Source organism: Patiria miniata, unplaced genomic scaffold (assembly GCF_015706575.1).
Source record: "Patiria miniata isolate m_02_andy unplaced genomic scaffold, ASM1570657v1 HiC_scaffold_3, whole genome shotgun sequence".
Lineage (NCBI taxonomy): Eukaryota > Metazoa > Echinodermata > Asteroidea > Valvatida > Asterinidae > Patiria > Patiria miniata.
In genome coordinates, this window is record NW_024037069.1 from 28,200,607 (window position 1) to 28,223,678 (window position 23,072).

The 23,072-nt window shown below is 42.3% G+C and overlaps 1 protein-coding gene across 1 annotated transcript; it reads right to left on the bottom strand.

Annotated features, from left to right (window-relative positions):
* Positions 1–45: 45 nt before the first annotated feature.
* On the bottom strand, positions 46–22,036 carry LOC119737397. The gene is made up of 13 exons (XM_038211722.1): positions 21,601–22,036; positions 15,368–15,467; positions 10,935–14,568; positions 9,788–9,896; positions 9,001–9,188; positions 8,144–8,280; positions 7,343–7,411; positions 5,999–6,052; positions 5,701–5,742; positions 3,813–3,932; positions 3,060–3,161; positions 2,089–2,231; positions 46–1,159 (listed from the first exon to the last, which is right to left on the bottom strand). Exons 1-13 carry the CDS (start codon positions 21,666–21,668, stop codon positions 1,012–1,014), a joined length of 4,914 nt encoding a protein of 1,637 aa, XP_038067650.1. The 5' UTR covers positions 21,669–22,036; the 3' UTR covers positions 46–1,011.
* Between the last annotated feature and the right edge of the window lie 1,036 nt (positions 22,037–23,072).

Sequence of the window (23,072 nt, forward strand, 5' to 3'; positions counted from 1 at the left end):
AATCATAAGATTTCCAACACCCAACCCTCCCCCCCCCCGAAAAAAAAACCAATCAAACAACAGAAAATGAAATATAATGAACCTGCAGTGGTGCCATGTTTGCTCGCATGCCACGATCTCGCGCAGACACTCTTGTTTTACTATACTCTTTGAGGATAATGCTTTGCGTTTCCCTTTGTCCCTGTATTATAACACTCTCACATAGACTAAAGCACACAAACTTACTACAGAGGACCGTTTCCAACAAAAGACCCAACTCCCGAGGACTGAAAGGATCTGTTGTTCTCCCTTTGTGTGTTGATCCTCAGGGGTTATGTAGAACACGTACATGCCATTCTTAACTTTGAGAAGCACAGGCATTTGTTGCAAATTGTAACCATGTAGTTGGTTCAGCGACCAGTGTGCAACTGTTGTGTCACCTCAGTAACACCTTCTAATTGTGGCTTCTGTATTGGTCTGTTACTCGAAGTATACAATATGGTTTAAGCAAAATGTTAAAACCAAAACTTTGGCTCAAGCACCACATGAAGAAGATCGGTACTGGCATTCACATTATGCAACCTTCAATCCAGGATACCTTGGGTTAAAGACCATTCCAAACCACTTACAGCTCGTATCTACATTACATTACATATATCTACATGATCTGCAGAAAAACAAATAATAAATATATACCAATTTTCTTCCAATAGATCTAAACTCTTCAATAACCAATATACTCTCGTGAATATAGAAACCTTCGTCAATTTTTTTTGCAAGGTAATTCTCTGTGCGTTCATTGCAACAAAAGGCTGCAGCCACATGCAAAAAAATTAATTCACAGAGAAGAATACAAGATTTTATAATTTACAAGCGTTGCTGTATAAACAACTTCTTTTTTTGACAGGACCTCAGAAAGTGCGAATCAAACTTCACCTGTGTATGTAGAAGACAAAAAAGGTACTCATTCCAAAAGAAAGAAAAGATGGAAACAATTGGGGAAAAGTCTCTCTACTTGTCTCTCTTCAGTTGTTATCGTTTCTTCTTTCGGTGTTTCTTGCCTTTCTTGCCTCTGTCTTGGCTGCCGCTGTCCCCTCCCCCGTAGCTTGCACCTCCGGCTCCGCCCCCTCGGGCATCCCCCTGGTGGAACTGGCGCAGTAAATCCCTCAAAAGATCTTCACTGAAAAACAAAATTAATGTGTATTCATTAGATGAATTTGCGTCGGGTTGATGTAAATCAACATTAGGCTTTGCCCTTCAACGGCGTATACACACTAAGTGCTGACTTAGAAACAAGTAACCACTTTGCAGTTTGTGCACCAAACTTGTCTTTTGTCTCAATACGTCCCCTGCAACAAAGGAATCACTACCTCCATCTGTTTCCTTGGGATTCCACTAGCACTCTCAACAAATAAATGTTCAAGGAAAATGAGCCAAAATTTTGCTTAGTAAGGATATGGGGTGCTGTGGTCCAATGGTTATGGTGTTCGACTCGTGTGCCGTGGTGCATGGGTTCGAAGCCTGACCATGGGAACATGGTGCTTGCGCTCCTGAGCAAGGCGCTTTACCATTATTGCTTCGTCCTTCGGATGGGACGTGAAGCCGTTGGTCCCGTGTGTTGTGTAATGCACGTTAAGGAACCCAGTGACACTTATCGCTATATAGAGAAGGGGTTTGCCCTGGTGTTTCTGGCAGTGTCTGCAATATGCGCCGCAGCAACTTGTAAACCATTATAAAGGAGCTACATAATGGTTCTCATATTTCCCATGTACTTCATTTACCTGTCTCTAGTAATAGACATAATTTCCAGCGCCTTGAGTACCTAATTGTTGGTAGATACGTGCGCTATATAAGACTTCGGTATTATTATTATTATTATTATTAAGGATATCTCAGTGCTGAAGAATGTGCTGTTTATTTGTAGTAGCTTCCTTCTTCGTAATGTTTATGCCATTTTTTTTTTTTTTGTGGTTTTTATGGGAATTTAGTAAACTACTCGTGAGTACTCGTCTACTCATGAGTAATTTCTCTGCGAGTATTGGAGTAGAGAAATCCATTACTCGCCCAGGCCTGAAGGACATAACCCAGTATTGTGAGGTTGTTACTCACGTCACGTCGCCGTTGAAGTCCTGGCCCCGGTGATGGCTGTGATGGTTTGGAGACGAGGTGCGCTGGCGGGACGGATTCCTGTTACGTTGAGTCCCCACACGGTACCGGATCTCACAAGAATTGGCCTCCATGTATTTCATATCCTGTGGCACAACATTCATTTAGAAGTAAATGCAAGTTGTTTCTTTTTAAGGTGCGGGATAGCAGCTCAACAAATCATCATGTCTCTCTGTAAGTTAGTTAGTAACAAACGTTGACATTGTCTATTGCTCCTACATATTTTGACCAATTTTGACCAAACTTTGTCATAAGTATCAGTAGCCCAGCCCCAACTTGTCACATGATCAAACTGGAGTCAAAAGGCATCATGGGGTCACTGCAAATTTTTTTTTTTCACTCAAAACACTACTCCATCTAGAAATTACATGACACAATCACGTGACTCATGCATGAACACAGCTTCCGAGATATTTCTGATTGAACTTGTGTTCTTGAATGAAGCACACATTACCTACTGCAAAAGCAAACTGTAATATAGTCCGGTCATTAATTAAATGCCCCATTCTCTTTATAGGTTTCTCAAGCAGGATTTGTTCAAATCTTGCTCATTGTGGAGTGCTGTGGCGTCGTGGTCTGGAGCATTGCATTTGTGGTCTGCGGGTAAAGCTGCAGGTTGTGGGCTTGAGTCCAGCCTGTGGCTATGGTGCGTGTGCCCTTGGGCAAGGCACTTTGTTACTCATTGCTTCTCTCCAGCCATGAGTAAATGGGTACCTGTGAGGGCACAGACGGTTATTGTCGTTTGAGTATTAGCTGTTTTGCGCGGAAATGGCCGCATGGAGCTGTATACTCCCCAGGGAGCTGAGATGGTCTTTTGGAATGCGTCATTGGCCCAATGAGCAGGGTAATAATGACGTAGCGCATTAAGCACCAGTAATGGTGGATACGTGTGCTTTATAAATACAGTCATTTACCTGACACTTTGCCCATTCTGTGATGTCGAATATTTTATCTTCCATCATGGCGTAGAAGTGCCACTTGAATCCTAGATGAGTTGTCTCTACCCAAACATCACCCTGCGATTAACACAAAAAGACACTATAACAAATACACCTACATTTTTATCTGTTTAGCACTTTTACTCTTTACAGGGATTGTTTCCAAATAAAATTGGTTTCGAAAAGGAAATTCTATTCAGTCAAGAGTAAAAATACTACATGGGGAGTCAAAACGAAAGTGACCTGGATTCGCCATAACAAGCAGTTAACTTTGTCACACCAACGAAGCATATATTAAACAAGCAGGTTCTTCCACTCATTAAAAAAAAAAAAGGAATTACTGAAATTGATCCATGCTATGAGACGTTATGCATATTTAAATGAAAATAATCCATTTTTACAGCTGTCCATGGAATGCCATTTGAAGCTATTGAGCTGAGTGTGAAAAGATAATAGGATACAAATGATATTTTTATAATTTTTGTCACGACTGAAACATTATTGTTTTTACAGTCAGATTTTTGTTAGGAATACGAGGAAAATTTCTTCTAAACTAACGATGGTTATTTTTGTCTGTAGGTTTTCACTGCGAAACATATGTACATGTAGATGGGTTTGTTTCTCAAACTGTTTCTCCCTCAAGACTCTTTTACTTGGGTTGTACCACAGTTTAGGATCATTCCTCTGTCGTTTTTGAACTACAGGCTACGGCTATGTCGAGCCACTAACCTCATAAGCTGGGTGTCTGGTGCCGTGCCGTCTGCAGAAGCGTGCATAGTGAGGATCTCTGTCCGTCTCATAGCGACGATGTTTACCGTTGCACACATCACAGCTTAACGTGTTCAGAACCTGTGCCAAACAACAGTCAAGGTAAGCACTCTTTGGAAAGGGGAGGGGGGGGGGGGTTTCCTTCAACTACCCCAAATCTTACAAAATTCTGAGGCCACTGAGGACCATTTAAAATGATTCAAGTATGATAGATGTATAAGGTTTGGAAAAAGCTGCTGATGACATCATCATTTTTGCGTCGTTCACTAGGCCCAACTGTATTGAATTATTTCGATGTTAGATGCACACTGCTGATAGCGTGTCCAATGGAATACCCACAAAACATAATGATGCAATCAACATTTTGAATAAACCACCATTTCATGGCCACCACCCAGACTAGAGCTGCATATACATGTACAACTTCCATTTCTACGCCATTTCCAATGGTCCCTAATGAGGCTTGAACTGTTTTAAGTTTGATACATACAGAAAATGGGCCACCAGTTGACAACGCGGTTTCGCTTCTTTTTTTCAAGGCTATTACCCAAGGGCAAAAAAAAAAGTCTTTGGTTTCTGGTATGCGCGCGCGTCGCCGTAGCCATGCGCGTCGGCAAAATGAAAACGTTTTTTTTTTTCAATGAAAGATGATGTCTCAAAACCGCCAAACTCACTGGTTTGACTGGAATCCTGCTGCTGCACAATTTTAACGGTTTTTAGATGGGGTTATGATCGAGAATAAGCTTTATGTGGCCTCTCTGGACTCCCATATATTTGCACTAAGTTTAGTCGGGCACCATTTGCAGTCATCAGCCGACATTTGAGGCAAAAAATCAGGTAAAAAAAAAAGCCGCATCGCCGCACCACTTTTTGGGCAAGCTCCATACCAGAAACCGGAGACTTTTCTTTTTGGCCTAAGGGATATAGGGCTTTGTTTATTTAGACAAGGACAAAAAGCACAAAGTCATACAAGTCAAGTAAAAGAATTTTAACACAGGCTGTTCAGAGCAGGAAGAGCAGCTTCCTTTTTGCTCTCTGCAACTCCCTTCCTTTTTAAAACATTTACTCATTAGAAATTTCTTTGGATAGTTGTTAAATAAAAAAATATCGTTTCCTGTCTCATTCATCAGAAACAAAAATCACAAATGACTCTCAAATGTGGGATAACAATATAATGGGGAATCGGCAGAATTTTCCATGGGGGAAGAAAAAAGCAAATAAAACAAGGTGATCCACTGATCACACATGTCGCTTTTTTTCCGCGGTCGATCCCTATCTGTTTTGTGTTCTTTTTCTTGTAGAAGCCGATTATTTTCAGTTGAAGAAATGATTGGCTCCTGGAATGTATTTGTTTTTATGAAACAATACCGTTTAATATATTTTCCATAATGAGTTATGACCTCAAATGACAACTAGATGACCTTTGACCTCCAATTTCTGAAGACATATCACAAACCCCCACCCAAGAATCACTCCATCCAGGTTACATTTAAAATACATCAAATGCTGTAGACAAAGAAACATTTGAAGCACATTCGAACATTGACCCCTTTATGACCTTTGACCTCAGTAATACGAGGAAGCATTGTGTCTTCCCACCCAAGGGTCACTGCATCCAAGTTTCATCAAAATCCAGGATACATGTAGAAGTTATAAAAAAAAATTAAAAACCGAACCGAAACTTTAACATATACATGTATACGGGGCTACGGTCACACAGAATTCAGGACTGGTAAGTGGTTTCCCAAAACTTCGTTGAGGCAACACAAAAAGTCTAATGTAATGAGGAATTAATAGGATTTTTCAATGAAAAAAAAATAGCAATTAAAAATATATAAACAGTATTCACCTCTTCCATTTTCTCTTCCATTTTCTTCACAAAGTCCTCCATCTAAAAAAAATTAAAACAAAGGCAAAAAGTGTGGTAACAACCTGTGCATGAAAGTTCTTCTAACAAATTCTATAATTTGGTTATTGTCCTGAACAGAGTTTAATCTTTGAAATCATTAGAGTTGGGAAAGATAGCACCCACCTATGATACCTTTGATGTCACTTAAAACTTAGAGTTCAAGGGAAAAGGCCACTGGCTTTCTGCCCAGTGCAAGGTTTTTGAAAGAAAATCCATTCAAGAAAAAAAGTCTACTTACCTCTTCATTCATATGGGTGTACTTGCTTTCCATCTCAAAATCTCTCCGCTTGATCTGATGAGGGGAACACCAGATATTCCAAATAATATCCCATCATATACTTATTAAACAATACATGTACATTGATGCTAACTACTCAGAAGAAATTTTTTGTTGTAAATGAAATCTAGTGGGTGAGTAGTTGTGTACATTAACAAGGAGTACCCCATTAACTGGGTACCCTATTGAAGTAAAACACAAGTACCCGGGTACCCGTAAAAGAAACCCAGCCCAAAATTCAAATACCGGCAGTTTTCTGAAGGGCTTAAACTGCGACTTCTGCAAACTTCGCGCATTGAAATACACAAAAATATGTTTTGGTTTTTCATGTAGCCTGGTTTTGCTTTTGAAACTTCCCCACAAATGGCATTAAAAACCTTTCCTTTTTCATTGTCTGAGAAGTGACCAAGTAATGTGTAAAGTTGGTTACAAGTACCTGATCCCATACACTGGAACCGGTCCCTGACATCAGCAGTCAGGTATTTCGGAACCCGGTTACTATGCACACCAATATAGGTGAAATCAACAGCTACTCAAACACTGAATCAAGGCTACCATTGCGGACTGCAGTGCGGACATAGAATCCTTGAAAACTGATAATGGCAGTTGAATATTACTGCAACAAAAAGCCTACTTAACCCCATGCATACGGGAAGCAGTCATGGCCGTGGCCGCTAATCCTCATTGGAATGCAGTTGCCAGCTGTGGTATGCCGTGGCACACAGCTAGTAGGTAGTTCCACAGCTGCTGCTTTTGTGCAGTTCCGCTACCACACAAAGGCTGTGCAGTCATGCGGGCCACTTGCTCTATGTGTGGAGGAATGTCTCCATTATAACCCGTGCTTAAGGGGTTAATAATAATAATTAATTGTGCTTATATAGCGCTTTCCATCATATCCACGATCTCAAAGTGCTTTACAATTATTAGCCAGTTCATCAGGCCATGGGACCATGCGGCAGCCGATATCAGCGCTCAATCGGTCCTCTACCCTCACAGGTACCCATTTATACTCCTGGGTGAAGAGAGGCAATTGTAGTTAAGTGTCTTGCCGAAGGGCACAAACACCATGTTCCTGGCAGGGTTCGAACCCACGCACCTTCGTACATGAGTCAAATACCGTAACCACTGGACCATGGCGTTCTACACTTAAGGAGACACAGGAATGTACTTGATGCCACATGACACAATTTATTTTAGTCTGGCAGAGTTTCCGTCGATAGTTAAACAAAAACATTATCTGCCAAATAGTGCGCTTTCCAAAATTTGCTTGTAAGGTGGGAAAAAATCAAGACGTTTAGAACTTACGGGATCAGTCAGGGTGTCATAGGCTTTCTGCAAGATTTGAAAAGCCTCCCGGGCGTTAGGATGGTCATTCTGAAAAACAAAAGGGAAAAAAAAGAAATTCAAACAGTTCAGAAATATTCTTACAAATGTCAAACCAACCCTGCCAGAACCTTTCAAACCCACACGAAAAGTTTGAAAAATTTTGCAAAACAGCCAAGCCTAACTTTATTTACATTGGCCGTGAAGCTCATTCAAAGGTACCTATCGTCCCAGGTATTTTTTTACAACTTGACATGCACAAGGAACAGCACCGATGTGGTTACTGATTTCCAACAATGTTGTTTAACACTGGGTTCTGCCCTTCTTGTACTTGTTTTTTATACGGAATGCATTCTCAGTGTTGTCCTAACTTGTGGAGTGCTGTGGCCTCGTGGTTAGGGGCACTGAATTTGTGGTCTGTGGGTAAAGCTGCAGGTTGTGGGTTCGAGTCAAGCCTGGGGTCATGGTGCGTGTGCCCTTGGGCAAGGCACTTTGTCACTCATTGTTTCTCTCCACCAAGGAGTAAAAAGGTACCTGTGAGGGCAGAGATGGTTACTGTGATTGAATCAGCTTCCTTGCGCATTACAGGCTGCATCGAGAGGTATACTCCCCAGGGAGCTGAGATGGTATTTGGAATGTTTAATTGCCCCAACGATCTGGGGTAATAATAATGTAAAGCGCTTTGATCTTAGTTAAAAGCGCTATATAAGAACCTGTTATTATTATTATTATTATTATTAAGTTGGAATTTCAGTCGGGGAGATGTATATACTGATAACCTACCTTGTCTGGATGGACCAGCATGCATTGCCTGCGGTAGTATTTCTTGATGTCATCTTCGCTGGCCTCTGAGCTGACACCGAGGACTTCGTAAGGGTTGTCTTGGTTACAGCGCATCAATCGCTTGATGGCCTCACCCCCTGCATAGAAATTCAGGAGGAAAGTCATGACTAAGGCTATGGATGTATACTGTAGTGTGTCAATGTAAAAAAAAAACTGCAACCCTAGCCGCTGTACACAAACGGCTATGGATATGCCATGAGTTGCATCCCATACACACCCTGGCTTGGCTACATCACTTCCAAAGAGTTACACATATGTGTATTAACCCTAGCCGCCCTGAATCCTCCCAAATCCTTTTTGCAAATTGGAGGAATTTGCAGGATTGAGATTACATGGCAAAAGTGTGTTGCTGATTTCGGAGTACGCACTGTGTTAAGGTCTTGGGCCGGACCTTGTGTTGTTTATGCTCAGCCGTGCATAAATTTAGTCCTCGATTATACTTGACATCCTCCGCACTGCTCCAGGATGCCACTGCCTCTGCCTCAGCCTATTAACAGTCATAGCCGGAGGATTTCGCAGGATTCAGTCACCCCTCCATGGACCATATTCAAGAACTAACGAAGGAACTGGCAGGATTGAGGCTATATGCTATTTTTCCATGAGGCCAGTTGGAGGATTTTGCAGGATTGAGGCTACATCCTAGCAAAAAGGACTAGGGAGTTAGGGTTAAATTTCCAAATTAAATAGCATGGTGGCGTTACACTGACGTATGGATTACAATAAAATAGCACTTCACAGTGTCTTCCAGCTTACCCCCACACTGATGCAAGGAGAGACAAGACAATGAACAATCTTACCTGACGTTGGTATATCAATGCTCCTGGTGGGCTCAGCTGGTGCCCTGCGGTTATCAGTGCCAGATGACCCCCATGACCCTTGACCTCCGGACGACCCTTCAGGTGACCTTTTGCCGTGCCTGTGCTCCTGGATCAGCTTGGCCAGCTCCTTCAGTATGTGCCAGCTGTACTTCAGGCCTACCTTGAGTCTGGGTGAAGTAAAAAAAGTTTCTTCTTAGTGAGTGTTTACAGCATTCAATTTTGAATCAATTTCAACATAAAAACAATCATTTCTTGAAGTCCATCTACGATAGTCTCCAATGGGCAGACTTGCATAATTTGCTGGTAAAATTAAGAATGAACATTAAAATGTCAAATGAATGGCCCTGTACCTCAACTATGCATCCACGTACAGTGGGAATTTCTTCCCAACTGCTGATGGAGCTTGCAGTGTGTTATAGTGTCTGTGTGTTTTCCAAATCCGACGAGTAAACCAAAACATGAAGATCCTTGGAATTAAGCTCAAGCACCAACACACTGAGGTCTGCGTACTCAGCTATTTGATGACAGACAGGAATCTGTTTATATTATCTTCAAATATCTAAGTTTTCATTACATGTTTAAAGGACTTAGACCATTATTTAAAATGGCAAATTTCCTTCGGGTCACTATGCTCGGCTGTGTGTCAAAACGTTCTACTCGTTCACAGCACAGTCCTTAGTGCTTACATATGTTCACATATTTCAGTGTGGTTGGAGACCCAGAAAAAGTACAAGACTAGTTTTAAAAACGAAGCAACGGGACTTACGTGCTGTAGAGACAGGCCAAGAGTATAAGCAGCAGGAAGACAATGAAACAAAGGGTCCACCACAGGCCTTTGCCAATGGCTCTGGTCCACTTGTACCAAGGGTCCACATCTTCAGAGAAGGGAATTAAAAAAAACACAGGTTTAAATTTACAAATGTACATGTACCACGCTGTAAAATACTTTCCAAGACCTGCTTTTTAACCCTAAACACTCTAGGGTACTTTGGTTAGACACCCTGCTGAATGCAGCAACATGCAACACTTGTCAAAATGACAAGCCTGCTCAGTGCAGCAAGATCCATCAGGTCAAAAGTCTCAAGGCCAAACTGCTTCGCTGTGGTCACCAACTGCAGCAGGATATTACTGTGGCATTGCTTAAGGCCAAAAAAAAAAAGTCTCCGGTTTCTGGTATGGAGCTTGCCCCAAAAGTGGTGCGGTGACGCGGCTTTTTTTTTTTTTTACCTTTTTTTCTTCTTTTTCTTTTGGCTTCAAATGTTGGCTGATGACTGCAAATGGTGCCCGACTAAACTTAGTGCAAATATATGGGAGTCCAGAGTGGCCACATAAATCTTATTCTCGATCATAACCCCATCTAAAAACACGTTAAAATTGTGCAGCAGCAGAATTCCAGTCAAACCAGTGAGTTTGGCGGTTTTGAAATATCATCTTGTATTGAAAAAAAAACTTTTTCATTTTGCCGACGCGCATGGCTACGGCGACGCGCGCGCATACCAGAAACCGGAGACTTTTTTTTTTGGCCTAATGGGACTAGCTCTCATTGTTTCAGAATTGGAAGTTTATGCACTTGTGTTGATGGCGGATAATGCAGCAAGGTCTTTTTTACCTTGCCAAAATCAAAGAGTGTATTACGATACATCCTGGTTGCAAGACGATCCAAAATAATGATCTTTGATTTCTCTGTTTGCTCAGGTCTTCAAGAGCTGGTGTACATGTATGCAATGAACCCTCTGTTTGGAACTGCAGAGCAAGAGTTGTTGAAATTCCCCCTTCTTAGTTATCTAACAAGGAACACCTTGTGAACATTTTGCCATCTTGAAAGGAGTTTGAGTAATGTTCATGCACACTTATTTATTGAGACGGCACAATAAAGTGGATGGAGTTTTAAATAATGCTTATAAGTTCTCTACCTTCAACATCAAGGTTGTCTGATGTTGCTCCTGCTCTCTGCCTCTGCCGTGGTCCAGTGTCTTCCTCTCTTGCACTGGCAGCAGTCCTTGCTTCCGAAGTCCTACTTGAGGCCTGCTGTCTTGACCCTTGAGCTGTGCCTGATCGGGAGGACTTGGAACCTGAGTCAGTTGATGGCCTTCCAGGATGAGATGCGTAAGCGGTGCTTGCCTCTGCTCTCTTTTGCTGGTGTTGATGACTATTTGGAGCTGTACCTGATGCCGATCTTGTCTTGGATTCTCCGGGATGAGGCTTGCTGGACTCCCTTGCTTTTGGGTCAGGCTTAGCTGAGGGCACCTTGTTGCTAGAATTTGTCCTAGTCTTACTGAAATCCTCCCGAGGGCTGTTATTTACTGGGACATTTCTAGAGTTGAAGCGGTCCTGTGGTCGAGTGGAAGCTGCATCTTGTGTTGGTTGGGGATGTTTACTTGAACTTGAAAACTGTGACTGTGTCTTCTCACTGGTTTCTTTGGCAGGTCCATTCTCAAAAGGAACTTTGGAGCTTGCTGCATCTGATCTCAATCCAGGATCTTCAGATTTGTCCTGGGACGTGCTTACCTTTGTTGGTCTCGCTGCAGGTTTCGGGGCAGGCTGAGCTTCAGTTTGTCCACTTCTCTTGGATTCAGCACTTGGAAAGCTCTTGTTCTGAGAAGCTTGGGCTGGGGATGCTTGACTAGTCTTCGTTGAAGTACACTTGTCTTTCTCTGCTTTCTGATCCCGCCAGGCGACATAGGAATACTTTGTGCTCGATTTCAGAGGTGGATCACCAGTTTGACTGTTGCTGGCAGAGTTCAAAGAGTCATTCGACTTGAGAGTGGGTGACTTACAATCACTGTTTGAAGTAGAGGCCCTTTCGGCAGAGGTAGACTTTTTAGTTCGTGTTACAGGTTGACTGGTCATACCTCCATTACTGGTTGCGTTGGTATCACATGCCTTTAATGCATCCTCACTTCCTGAACTTGTCGTGTCCTTCAATTTAGCTGTTTGCTGAACAGAAGACGTCACGTTTCTCAATTTGTTGTTTGATTCCGCACAAGATGCTCCAGCACCTGATTGCTTTTTCCTACTATCTTGGTCTTTCTTAGGAGGAGTCGCAAATATTCTTGCGGGCTCCCAGAACGGCTTAGATGGTTGTGTTGGCTGCACCTTGGCTGGTGTTTCCCGCTCACTTCCCTTGATCTTAGATGCTTCAGGATGTTTAGCTTTAACACCAATCCCTCCAACAGCTGCATTGCTAGACTTCAGGGATGCTGCTGAAGAAACCTCTACCTTAGGTTCTTTTGCAGGTTCTGTTGTACCTTTACCAGTACTTTCAGATGAGATGACATGAAGTCCTCTTGAAGCTTCATTCCTTGACTTCTCTGAAGGTGCTGCAGAGGCTTCCACCTTAGGCTCTTGAACAGGTTTAGTAGAAACGTTACTGCCAAGTTCAGGTGAGGTATTTCCTCTTTTAGTTGATGTACTCGGACCCTTAGAAACAGGTTTCAGAGAGCTCGGGATGGCTTGGGTTGACTGAGTAGTCTGTGTTGAAAGGCATTTGTCTTTACCGAAGAACCTGATACGTTTGTCAGCAGGAGCAGTCCATTTGATGCCAGTGCCAGCATGACAAACTGGTATCCTATTCTCCAGGATCCCAGCATCCAGTGATGCTTTCACATCAACATATTCTGCTCGCCGAGGACCCCTGTGGTCCTTTTCTGCTGCATTTGTGCTTCCAGCTTTGGGTTCCTTTTTCAAACTGCTTGTGCCACGGTCGGGACCTGTTTCCCACTGTGATACGGGGCTTCCTTTAAAAGTATCTGTGTCTGAAGCTGTCACAGAGTTCTCATTGCAGTTCTGAACGAATGATGTTTGCTTGGCAGAGGTCTTGGTCTCTTCAGCTGGTTCCGGGTTCCCTTGACTGATGTTGGACGGAACCCCAAGAGGCACGTACATCCTCTTAATGATATCCTCCCACTCTTCTCTTGTCATCCTTCCTGACACATCGCTACTAACACTGCCTGAGCTGTTCAGCCAGCTCTTGTCTGCATCCTCAGTCATACTGTCTGCTTCAATCACCTGTGAGGAATTACAGTCAACTCCATCAGTGATCTTCACATCAGTCGCATCACTTCGCTTCTCTCCTGTTGTCTTTGCACTGCCTCCTCCTCTGCTTTCATTCGAAGAGAGCTTCCTGTTAAAGATGCCGTCTTCTCTCTCACTTCTCTTACTGGAGTTTTCCTTGGCAGAACTGTCCTTCTGATTGCTGTTGCCAGAAGGTTTAAAATCCTTGTAAGAGTTTGATGAATCAAATATCCTCTTTGGATCAAAGAATGGGTAGCTTTCTGTACAACCCTTTGATCCATTGGGGTTAGGGCTACTATGCTTTGAAGGTTTATCAGAGTTGCTGTTTGTTGCAGAATTTGCAGTTGATGGCACAGTTCTTGGTTTTGAGGATTGGCTGCAGTATGGAACACTTCTTGATGGATTCTTGGTCTCATCCTTTTGGCAACTACTTTCTACACTAGCAGACATGGTTCTGACAGGATTTTTGGATCCACTAGTTAGTAATTGTTCCTTCGGTGAGGATGTTTGACCTCTCTTGCTTTGAGAGGCATCTTTCTTTGTCTGCGGAGCTGTTCCTTGACTTTCATGTTGGGGGGCAGCCTCCATTTTCTTCTTCTTCTTTTTCTTGTTCTTCTTGGGTTTGCCCAAGCCAGGTGGAGGGGGCTTCTGAACCCCCGATGATTCATTCCTGACCAGCCACTCCTGCACTTTGTTGGACACCTCATCAAAATTGTCCAGGCCGTAATTGGTCTCGCTGCTGGTCTCCTCCGAGCGCCAGGTATGTGGGGAGCTTTGTCTAGCCCTGCCAGGGTGCTCTTTCAGGCTGAACCGTTCTGTTGAGTTGGCCATTGAGCCCCGCTGGCTGCTCTGGCTCACACTGCCGTTGGCGCCTGATCTGTTATAATTAGGAAGCGAAGCAGCTTTCCGGGGCTCATCTGTCCAAGGTACGTCACTCTGCCGGTAGCCCGAGTCTGCCCACGCCGTTTCGGGTTTTGGGTCCGACACAGCTCCAGTATCATTCCACTGTCCCCACGTATTGTCTTGCGTGCTGGTATTGTACATGTGTGCATCAGTAGGTTTTCCGTAATGGGATCCGAAATTCGTCTTACCAGCATAGGAAACGTTGTTTTGTCTCTGAGGAGGTTGCGGCTCACCAAAGTGAGTCCTGTTCTCTCCGTGATTTTGGACACCTTCCGGATGCGCCCAATAAGCAGGGCCGAACATGCTGTCAGCCACGGTGTTGGAGAAATACTGGGTGGAGGTTCCATTTGCTGGTTGTTGCCACTGACCTCTGGCACTCCTTGGTTTGAACAAGTTCCCGTTGGAGACGTTTGAGCTGCTGTGTACTCCCTCACTGCCCCAGTGCTGTCTCGTGGAGTTCACAGGAGTGGCTGGATTCCTTTCAAACTGCGCCCATTGTGGCTCGGCATCAGGGTAGCTTCGTCCTGGGACTTGTTGTTGGTCCCTGTATGAAGACGGCCACTGCTCGACTTGGGTGAAATAATTCCTGGTTTCTTGAAACGATTCATTGGATGGCTCCAGTGCTACGGCCTGCAAGAGGGAAAGAGACGTTCATTAAAAAAAAATTGTTTTATGCACAAGAGTTACAGTTTTTTTAAAAGCACATGGGTACATATATACATGTAAACATCGCCCCCAACAAAGTACATAATCATTGAGGGGGTCATCATTTTGAATCTGATCGTCTTGTGAAGATGTCCTTGATATAGACGTTTAGGGAATTTTGTTACATTTTGATACCCTGTTTGCTTACCAAAGACTGTAAATTGTCCAAGATTGACAATTGTTTATGAAAAATGATGCAATTTGAAAAGTTGCAAATTAAAAGATAACGCAAGTAGAAATTGCCAAGCGCAAACACACCTGCCCCTAATTGGCCCCTATCGCCTGCACAGTGCTCGAACAAAGTGCAGGTCATTCAAATAGCCTGTGTGCTTCCATGCACAAAAGCACTGTGCGCTCGATATTCCCTGCCGTTCGATTCGGCAAGTGTAACATTGTCACGCAGCAAATTTCCACCTGCGTACTCTTTAAATTTAAAACTTTTCAAACTGCATGATTTTTCATACTACACCGACTTTGTGTGTGCGTACTCAGAGTATTGAATACTGTATTTGTCCAACAATTCGTCCAACGCCGATGACGGTTTAAACCTTCATCAACGTTGGACGAATTACACTCTGTGGTAGCAGACAGGGTATTAAAATGTAGCTATAACAACATTCCCCAAAGGTCTATATAAATTACCTTATCATAAGACGATCAGATTCAAAATGATGACCCTCCAATGAAAATGGATGTTCTTTTTACCCTGTGTATTTATATTTACCTTCTCCAGCAGAATTTTGGCTTGGGCTAAATTTCCATGTACGTAAAATGATAATGCTTGCTCGTGCAGGCGCTCCCCCTCTGACTGTCTCAAATTCATCCTGCAGCAAAAAAACAAAAAACAGGGGACAAAAGTAAATAAAGGAAAACAATGTAGTACATCTTAGAAAGCAAAGCATAATTTCAAATTGAAAGCCTCGCCAACAACCGTCTTACTTTCTCTAACATCCGCACACCGGGGACGAAACTCAGGGGGAAAAGATGTGTTGTACTTCAAATCTCGAAGGACATTAAGCCCCATGTAACGTAATCATGGCATCATTCTACTACTGCCTCCTCATTTGTGAAAATAAAATCCCCCAAAGCCACTGGTGGAGGAGATTTATTGACACTGGCTGGACAAGCAACATGTGCTAGGAGAAGTTGATGGCTGTACAGTGTATGGTAGAGATTTGGTACTGTTTTCATTTCTTATCAGATTTCATCATGTACCGATATGCACACATGTATATATTTGCTTGCAGTCGACAATTAATATTTTCACAGAAATGCCACAATAGTCTATAGCACTGAACCAAACATTCTATGCAAGTGATCAACAAAAGCTTCATTTGTACATGTGTACTGTTGCTAACTCATGCACTAAACCACAACACTTACCGGTACATCAAGGAATATCCTTTCATGAAATGTGTTGACATGTTATAGTCCATCATAAAACTTCTTACGGTAAGTGGCAGCCAGGAAGAAAAGGCATTTCTGCGCACATCTACATGTACATACCGGTACATGTACCATAGAGCAAGGTGCTTACTCTATGCATGCACACATACAACTTCTTAATCTTGGAGTTGACGTATCAGTACCGGTACATGTACTTGTAACACATTCCAGCAAGCCTGAGCCAGGCATTCGATATTACACGTACACGTATCACTGAAAACATTTTTGAATACTGATCATGTTGATGTGCTGTATACATGAACTGTCACAACACTATAAAGTTTGTACATGTATGTATGTATTAGGATGACACACTATATTCATACACATGCATGTGTACATTATGTACAGTATAAGAACCTTTGAATTTATGTACATTTTTTGGTAAATGTACACGTTACAAGTACATTGTGCAGTGCACATGTACACTGTACATGTACCCTATCCGGGGGGGGGGGGGGGGGGGCCTTAAACAAAACACAAAATTACTCAAAAACAATACGGCCTAATAAATTAAAGGTACAAAAAAAAAAATATAATAACGAACCAAGGTTTGGTTTCTAACATGTACACGTGTACCAGTAATTGTCAGAAACTGTCATTTGACCATTACAGGAACACACATGCACAAAAACACATGTACATGTATCATGTATTTGTCGGGTGTCTTCCTCTTTTTAAACCTGCAACTTAGCAAAACATTTGACATACATACATGTACATGCACGTAATTTTACTGTACATGTATACCTGTATCAATTTGGTATCTCTCTTTTCCAATGCTCTTTGGCCATTTGCTTTACATGACAAAGGTCAATTGAATACCGGTGGCATGCAAATTATGTCACTTGTGTGCACTGCCACTCATGACATGGCACAGATATACCAGTACATGTAAATTGTATTACGTATGGACAGGCAACCTGACTCATCTTGCGGACAGACAACAACAACTTGTACATGAAAGAGCTCTGATGATACTTTCCATGACACATGTTTAGCAATGAGCTCACAAGTAGGCCTATACTTACCGTATGTACAGCGTATTAGTTATCGCGAGTGCGAGTGGCACACTGTTTCCAATTCCCACATGACACAAGGCCAAAGGCTGTGTGGTAATGTACATTGTATGTACCGTATGTGGGATGCAGACTCACTACATTATACATTTTCTGCTTTCAATGAGTGCGAGTGGGATTTATACGAATTCACAGAAATGTGTCTGCAAGCAAACTCGACGCACAGTTAGTCAAGATGGAATACACACCAAATACTGGGAAAGATTTCCATAAGAAGTTCACTAATTTTCCTCTGTATTGACTAACAAGCCCCCAGATAGCAATTTCATGTCATCAAAGTCAATTTGAGCAGTGAGAAAATACAAGCATTTTCTTAGAAAACACTTAGAATTTTTCAGTCCACTCTCATAGGGTTTGTACACAGGGTGTTGAGTGAACTTCTTATATGGAAATCTTTCCCAAATACCGTACATCCTGCAGGGCAATTCCACGGTTTGATGGACATGGCTAAGAAAAAAAAAAGTTTATTCTTTAAAGGGAATGTACATCATTGGCTTGTGCCGTAATTTTCAGAAATGAACTATTTGAGGGGTTGGTATAATAGATCAAATATTGTTACACTGACATGTTTGAAGTTTTGTGTTCGAAAATGCAGGAAAACCAAGAAAAACAAAAACGTTTAAGTAGTCTGGTGCCGTGACTCCACTAAAGATTAAATGGATCAATTTATAGATGCCAGAAAATTGTAAGGTAAGGGAACCAGTCTAGCTGGCCTGCAGCCGTTCATGAACATGTAACCAATTGCAAACACAATTTTGACTGGAAAAAAAATGGTAAATTTGGAGCAGTAGTTAAAAAAATAGTTAGGTTTTTCCAACGGTGGTCGGCCGACCACCGTTACCGGATGTGAATTACACCTCGACGAAACGAATGACCACAAAGTTATTAATCAGCATTACAAAAGTGCCAAAATATCATTTCCCGACCGACCGACCATATATTGAAACCGACATTTAAATCGGAAGCAGAATTCATGTATTTCTTTTTTGCCTAATCAAACTAACTCAACCCCACAGACACACCATGTCATCATGAACATTCAGCCCTGGCCATTTCCTAACTGCTAATGGCGATACTAATCATGCTGCAATTACACAGATCTATGGCAGTATCCTCTGTCTGCACATTGCCAAGGGCATTAGAAATCAATGAAAATAGAGCCGAGGGATTGGATCTGTGTCATGTACCGTTGTACGTGACATTTCTCATTGGGATAGGTCGGGGGGAACTTCCCTATTTGTGTAGGTTTGTGAAATTTACTGTAACGACACATTGAGATTACACATTATTGGCCTACATGTTAATTGTTATGGTGTAAGTGCAGATTTGTAACTTAACACAAAGCGACAGCAAATCCCTCAAGTGAGAATGTGGTCAAAATTCTCAGAAAAACTGGGAAAAACAAAATAAACTTTGCCCAGTGTTCGGTATTTTAATGGAGCGGTAGATTGATATTCATTGTGTTATTTGGCCTATGTACAAGGTAGGCTCCGGACGAAGGACACATCAAATTTCAATTTACAAAACATGCAAAACTTTTTAAGAGAAAAGTGTTACAGAACATTTTTGAAAAAGGACCCTGCGCCACTTAAAGGGGTACTGCGTCCTGAAATCCCCCAAAATTTCATGTTTTGGATTGTTTACTTATCCTATTTTAAACGTCTGGTTGAAAGGAAACCAACCTAATGTCTCACCGTTCCCGAGAAAAGACAAAAAAAAAACACCAATTGTTTACATCGGACACGACGGAGTACATGTATGATATGTGTTTCCTGTTGTTTTCATACAATGTACGATACACGTTGTGTGTGTCTAGTATTAAACACATACATGTACACAGCACCGTGCTCACCAACAGCAGTGACCAATCACCAATGCACAATATGTGATTTCTTACATGTCCGCAAAAGGCGAACCCTTACGGCTGGAATCAGAACTAGCACGAACAGCCCGACTTTTTGGAGTCGCAAAAGTGGACCCCGAATGACGTTCTCGCACGAATAACACAAGAATACTACAAAAGCGCCAACTTTTTAAAGGATAGTTGTGTGGATCATGTTTATATCCTACTTTTAAATGTTCTTTCCGATTAACATCGTTTCATTCAAAATGCGTTTTGTAGCCCAATTGGGCGTATTCCAGGTTGCAGTGTCCCTTCAATACAATGAAACAAAAGCTTCTGTAATTAACCAAATTTGTAACCCATTGGAAATTGCCAGAAACTTTCCATGGGAAGTTTCATACATAAATTTCTGGATAGTTTCCGACCACGTGCACAAATGCACCTGCAATGTTTCCTGTGTGGTATCTGTTACATACATCTGTAATGTATCCATGTAGCACCATCGTGCATAAAGGAGGCCAAGTGGTCTTGCAAATCATAAAACTATTGCAGGGATATCCGCTGACTGGTTGAAACTCAGCACCACAGCTTAGATTTTGACGTCATCCAAGATGGCTGACAAGAGATACCGGTATTGCCAAACCGAAACCCCAACCGAACCTGAAGTTAATCCTCACTATATTTAATTACAGCATTAAGAAAAGAAAAGTTCTTCATTCCTCTTATGACAAAACTTTGCCTAAAAGATTTTGGATCGTGCCAGGGATCACATACATTTATTTAGCTGCCATATCTTTCTCATACACTTGTGGTTACCCATAACGGAGACACAATATCGATAACCAAGACGCAAAACCCCAACTGAACCTGAAGTTACTCCTCAATTTATTTTTCAGTGTGGCCTTACAATTTAAGCATCTAAAAATAAAATCGATATTCCTCTTGGGACAAAACTTTGCTTGAAAGCTTTTGGATCGCGCCAGGGATAACATAGCTGCCATATTCCAAGTGGTTACCCATATATTCGAAGACACGATATCGAAAGGCGGCGGCTACTGAATTTTGGTCAGAATCTGGAGGCCAAGATGCGGGGTAGTTTTGCATCAGTCGTACAAATATCTACACTGTATTCCATAGATTGCCTGACTAAGGAGAAATGTGTAAAAAGTACCCGACATCCTAGATATTTCTTTTGGCACAGTCAGCTGACAGTTGATTGATGTAGTAAGTGAAGAGTTGTTGGACTGGTTGTTTCATGTGCCAGTCTATTTTCTTGTATTGCATGTTTTAATACCTTAAGTTTTGGGACTCTCATGTACATGTATACACAAGTATTGAGAGTCCCAAATTTTCGGACTAGGTCATATCCCAGCATGCCTGGGTTTACCGGTTATGGCCGCAGCACAAGCAGGCCAATCACAGGGCGTCTCGATTGGGTGCCTCAATTGGGCGACTCGATGGGCCAATCAGGCGACTCGGTGGGCCAATCACAGAATGGGAGGCGCCCAATCGAGGCACCCTGGGATTGGCCTGTCTGATGCTAGTCATGCACGCAAGTCGATCGCAGCCGATCTTCCCAAACATGCATAAATACATGTGCATACCAAAACATGTGTTATGTGTAACTGTAGTTACATTTGGATTGGATCTAGTCCGAAAATTTGGGACTCTCAATACTGTGTATGAGAGTCCCAAAACTTAAGGTATTGAAAACATGCAAAACAAGAAAATAGACTGGCACCTAAAACGACCAGTCTTTCAGTAATGCATCAATCAACCATGCCAAAAGAATTTAAGAAACATGTGGCATGAAGCGGGAACTAGTCTCAATTTACTACACATTTCTCCATAGTAAAGCCACCAGACTATTGACACTGAATGAAGAGGTCAGTCTTTCCAAATAGTTGGACCATGGTTGGACATGTACCAGTCTAGTGTTTAGCCCCATTTTGGAATCACTTGACTTCCCTCTCATGTGCAAAATATTGAAGAAAAGTCTCCTTTAAAAATTGAATTGAGTCTGCAAACTTGGTAGGTGAAATACTGAGGACATGTTCTTTGCCCCAGTGCAATTTTTGGAGAAGTTTGCTGGCTAAACTGTGAGTAAAGTGGGCCTGATTTAGTTTTGCACGTTTCAGAGCACTCCAGAGCCCTGTCTGGATTGGATCGATAGAGGGCAGAAGGGTTTTGAATTGTTTAGGGAAATTTGGGGGAAAGATTCCCATATATAGGCTAGATATACTGATGCCACTTTCTTCTTTCAAGCACCAAAAAGTTACATTATTTCCCTCCTTCCTTGGCTGCCCTCCTCGACTCTCCTTCTCAGTCAGTAATCCGGCCTAATCAATTAAATTTTACAAAGACATTCAGATCATTAGAATTTGAGAAAGACAACTGAAGTCATTTGGAAGGATTACAAACACTGGACCAAATCAATAGGGGGCCCTAGTCATACAGAATCTCGCATTAAACTTTACAGACTGACAGTGCGTGAAGTCGGCATGCAATTGCATGCCATACAAATTTAAAGCAACTATTTCTAATTCTATGTTATCACACATGCACAAAACAGACGGATTTGTTACTCACATCGGACGCTCATTTCTCCCATTCACGCTTCCAACATGTCCAAAACCGCTCCAATTACTCTGCGCCATCACCCACCACCCTCAACGAACAACGGGTCAGGGACCTTCCAATGTTCTGTTTTGTGAATCGAGCTACATTCTGGCATGTGTTCGGCATGGTCAAGGAAGGAATCACCGATGATCAGACCGCAGGCATTGCATATGTCCGAGTGGAGTGCAATGACGTGCATGTAATGTTATGACCTCGGCATGTCTACCAATTCGGTCCGGACTCAACTCGCTTCTGTGTCAACATGGTCTAGCACACAAGCTCCAATTAAGCCAGCTCGGCCCTATATCTCGACGTAAGGAAAACATCAAGTCGGTCCTCCGTTTCAATTGGTCTACAGTCAACTCGGTACTTGTCTACGTACGTCTGCGTAGTAGCTGGCGTTATCACACACGTACCTTCCGGATGTGAACTGCATTGCAATGTATCAATGAGTAACCTCGTTCCCTAGATGTACTGTCCAAACTTGAATCATGTTATGTTGCTCACTGAGGTACCTTGGAAACGAGGTTGGTTGTGTTGGAAAAATACTGAGTGAATACGACATTTTTTGGGAAAATGATGTTTACTCGAACTTCACGTGTTGGCTTCATGGTTGGGGGATAATTATCTGGAATTTATTTGGTCTATGCGTGTATTTATTCTTTAATTTGTTGATTTATCCTTTAATTTGTTGATCAGGACCTGATCTCCTTTTGAAATTTAATCGTTTTAATTGTCTTTATTTTTTCCCCACTAAGTCTGGAGAAACAATTTTAGGCCTAACAGGATTCATGTTAGCCTTTGTTAGGAATGTACTCATTATAATTACGTTAACTTCAAATAATATCGCCGAAGTTCCTGCAGACTGTGTATATCCATAATTATAAACATGTACATAAAATAAGAAATAGGAAAGACATTTGGGGGATCACTATTTAAAAAGGGGGCACTTGCGTATCCGTGCTGAAATGTCGACACATTTTTTTTTCATTGGACACTTTGCCAGCTAGTTGGCCTCCGCATCAACCTCGTCCCAGGGTGTCGAGCAGTACGCGCCTACCACTACCTGCTCTGTCACCCTGGTATGGTATTGGATCATTCACGGATCTTTGAACGCGTATACATGCAAATGAGGAATAGTCTGGTGTACATTATAATTACAACGATCGTGAAAACACGTAATGCACGTTGGAAATAACAACACCAACGATATAGGCCTATATCTATTACGGTATCGAACCAGAATACGGGAAGAAAGTTTCCTATCCAGGGCTTACTATTGGAAATGAGGTTGGAAATAAAGTAAGCACTGGGACGAGGTTGCTTTCGTATAATCAAATAGTGTGTGGGGGGGGGGGGGGGGGGGGGGGCTGGTACCATCTTCCAAAATACTGGGGGGGGGGGGGGTTGCTCTTCAAAACCGTCCAATTATGTATCAATTT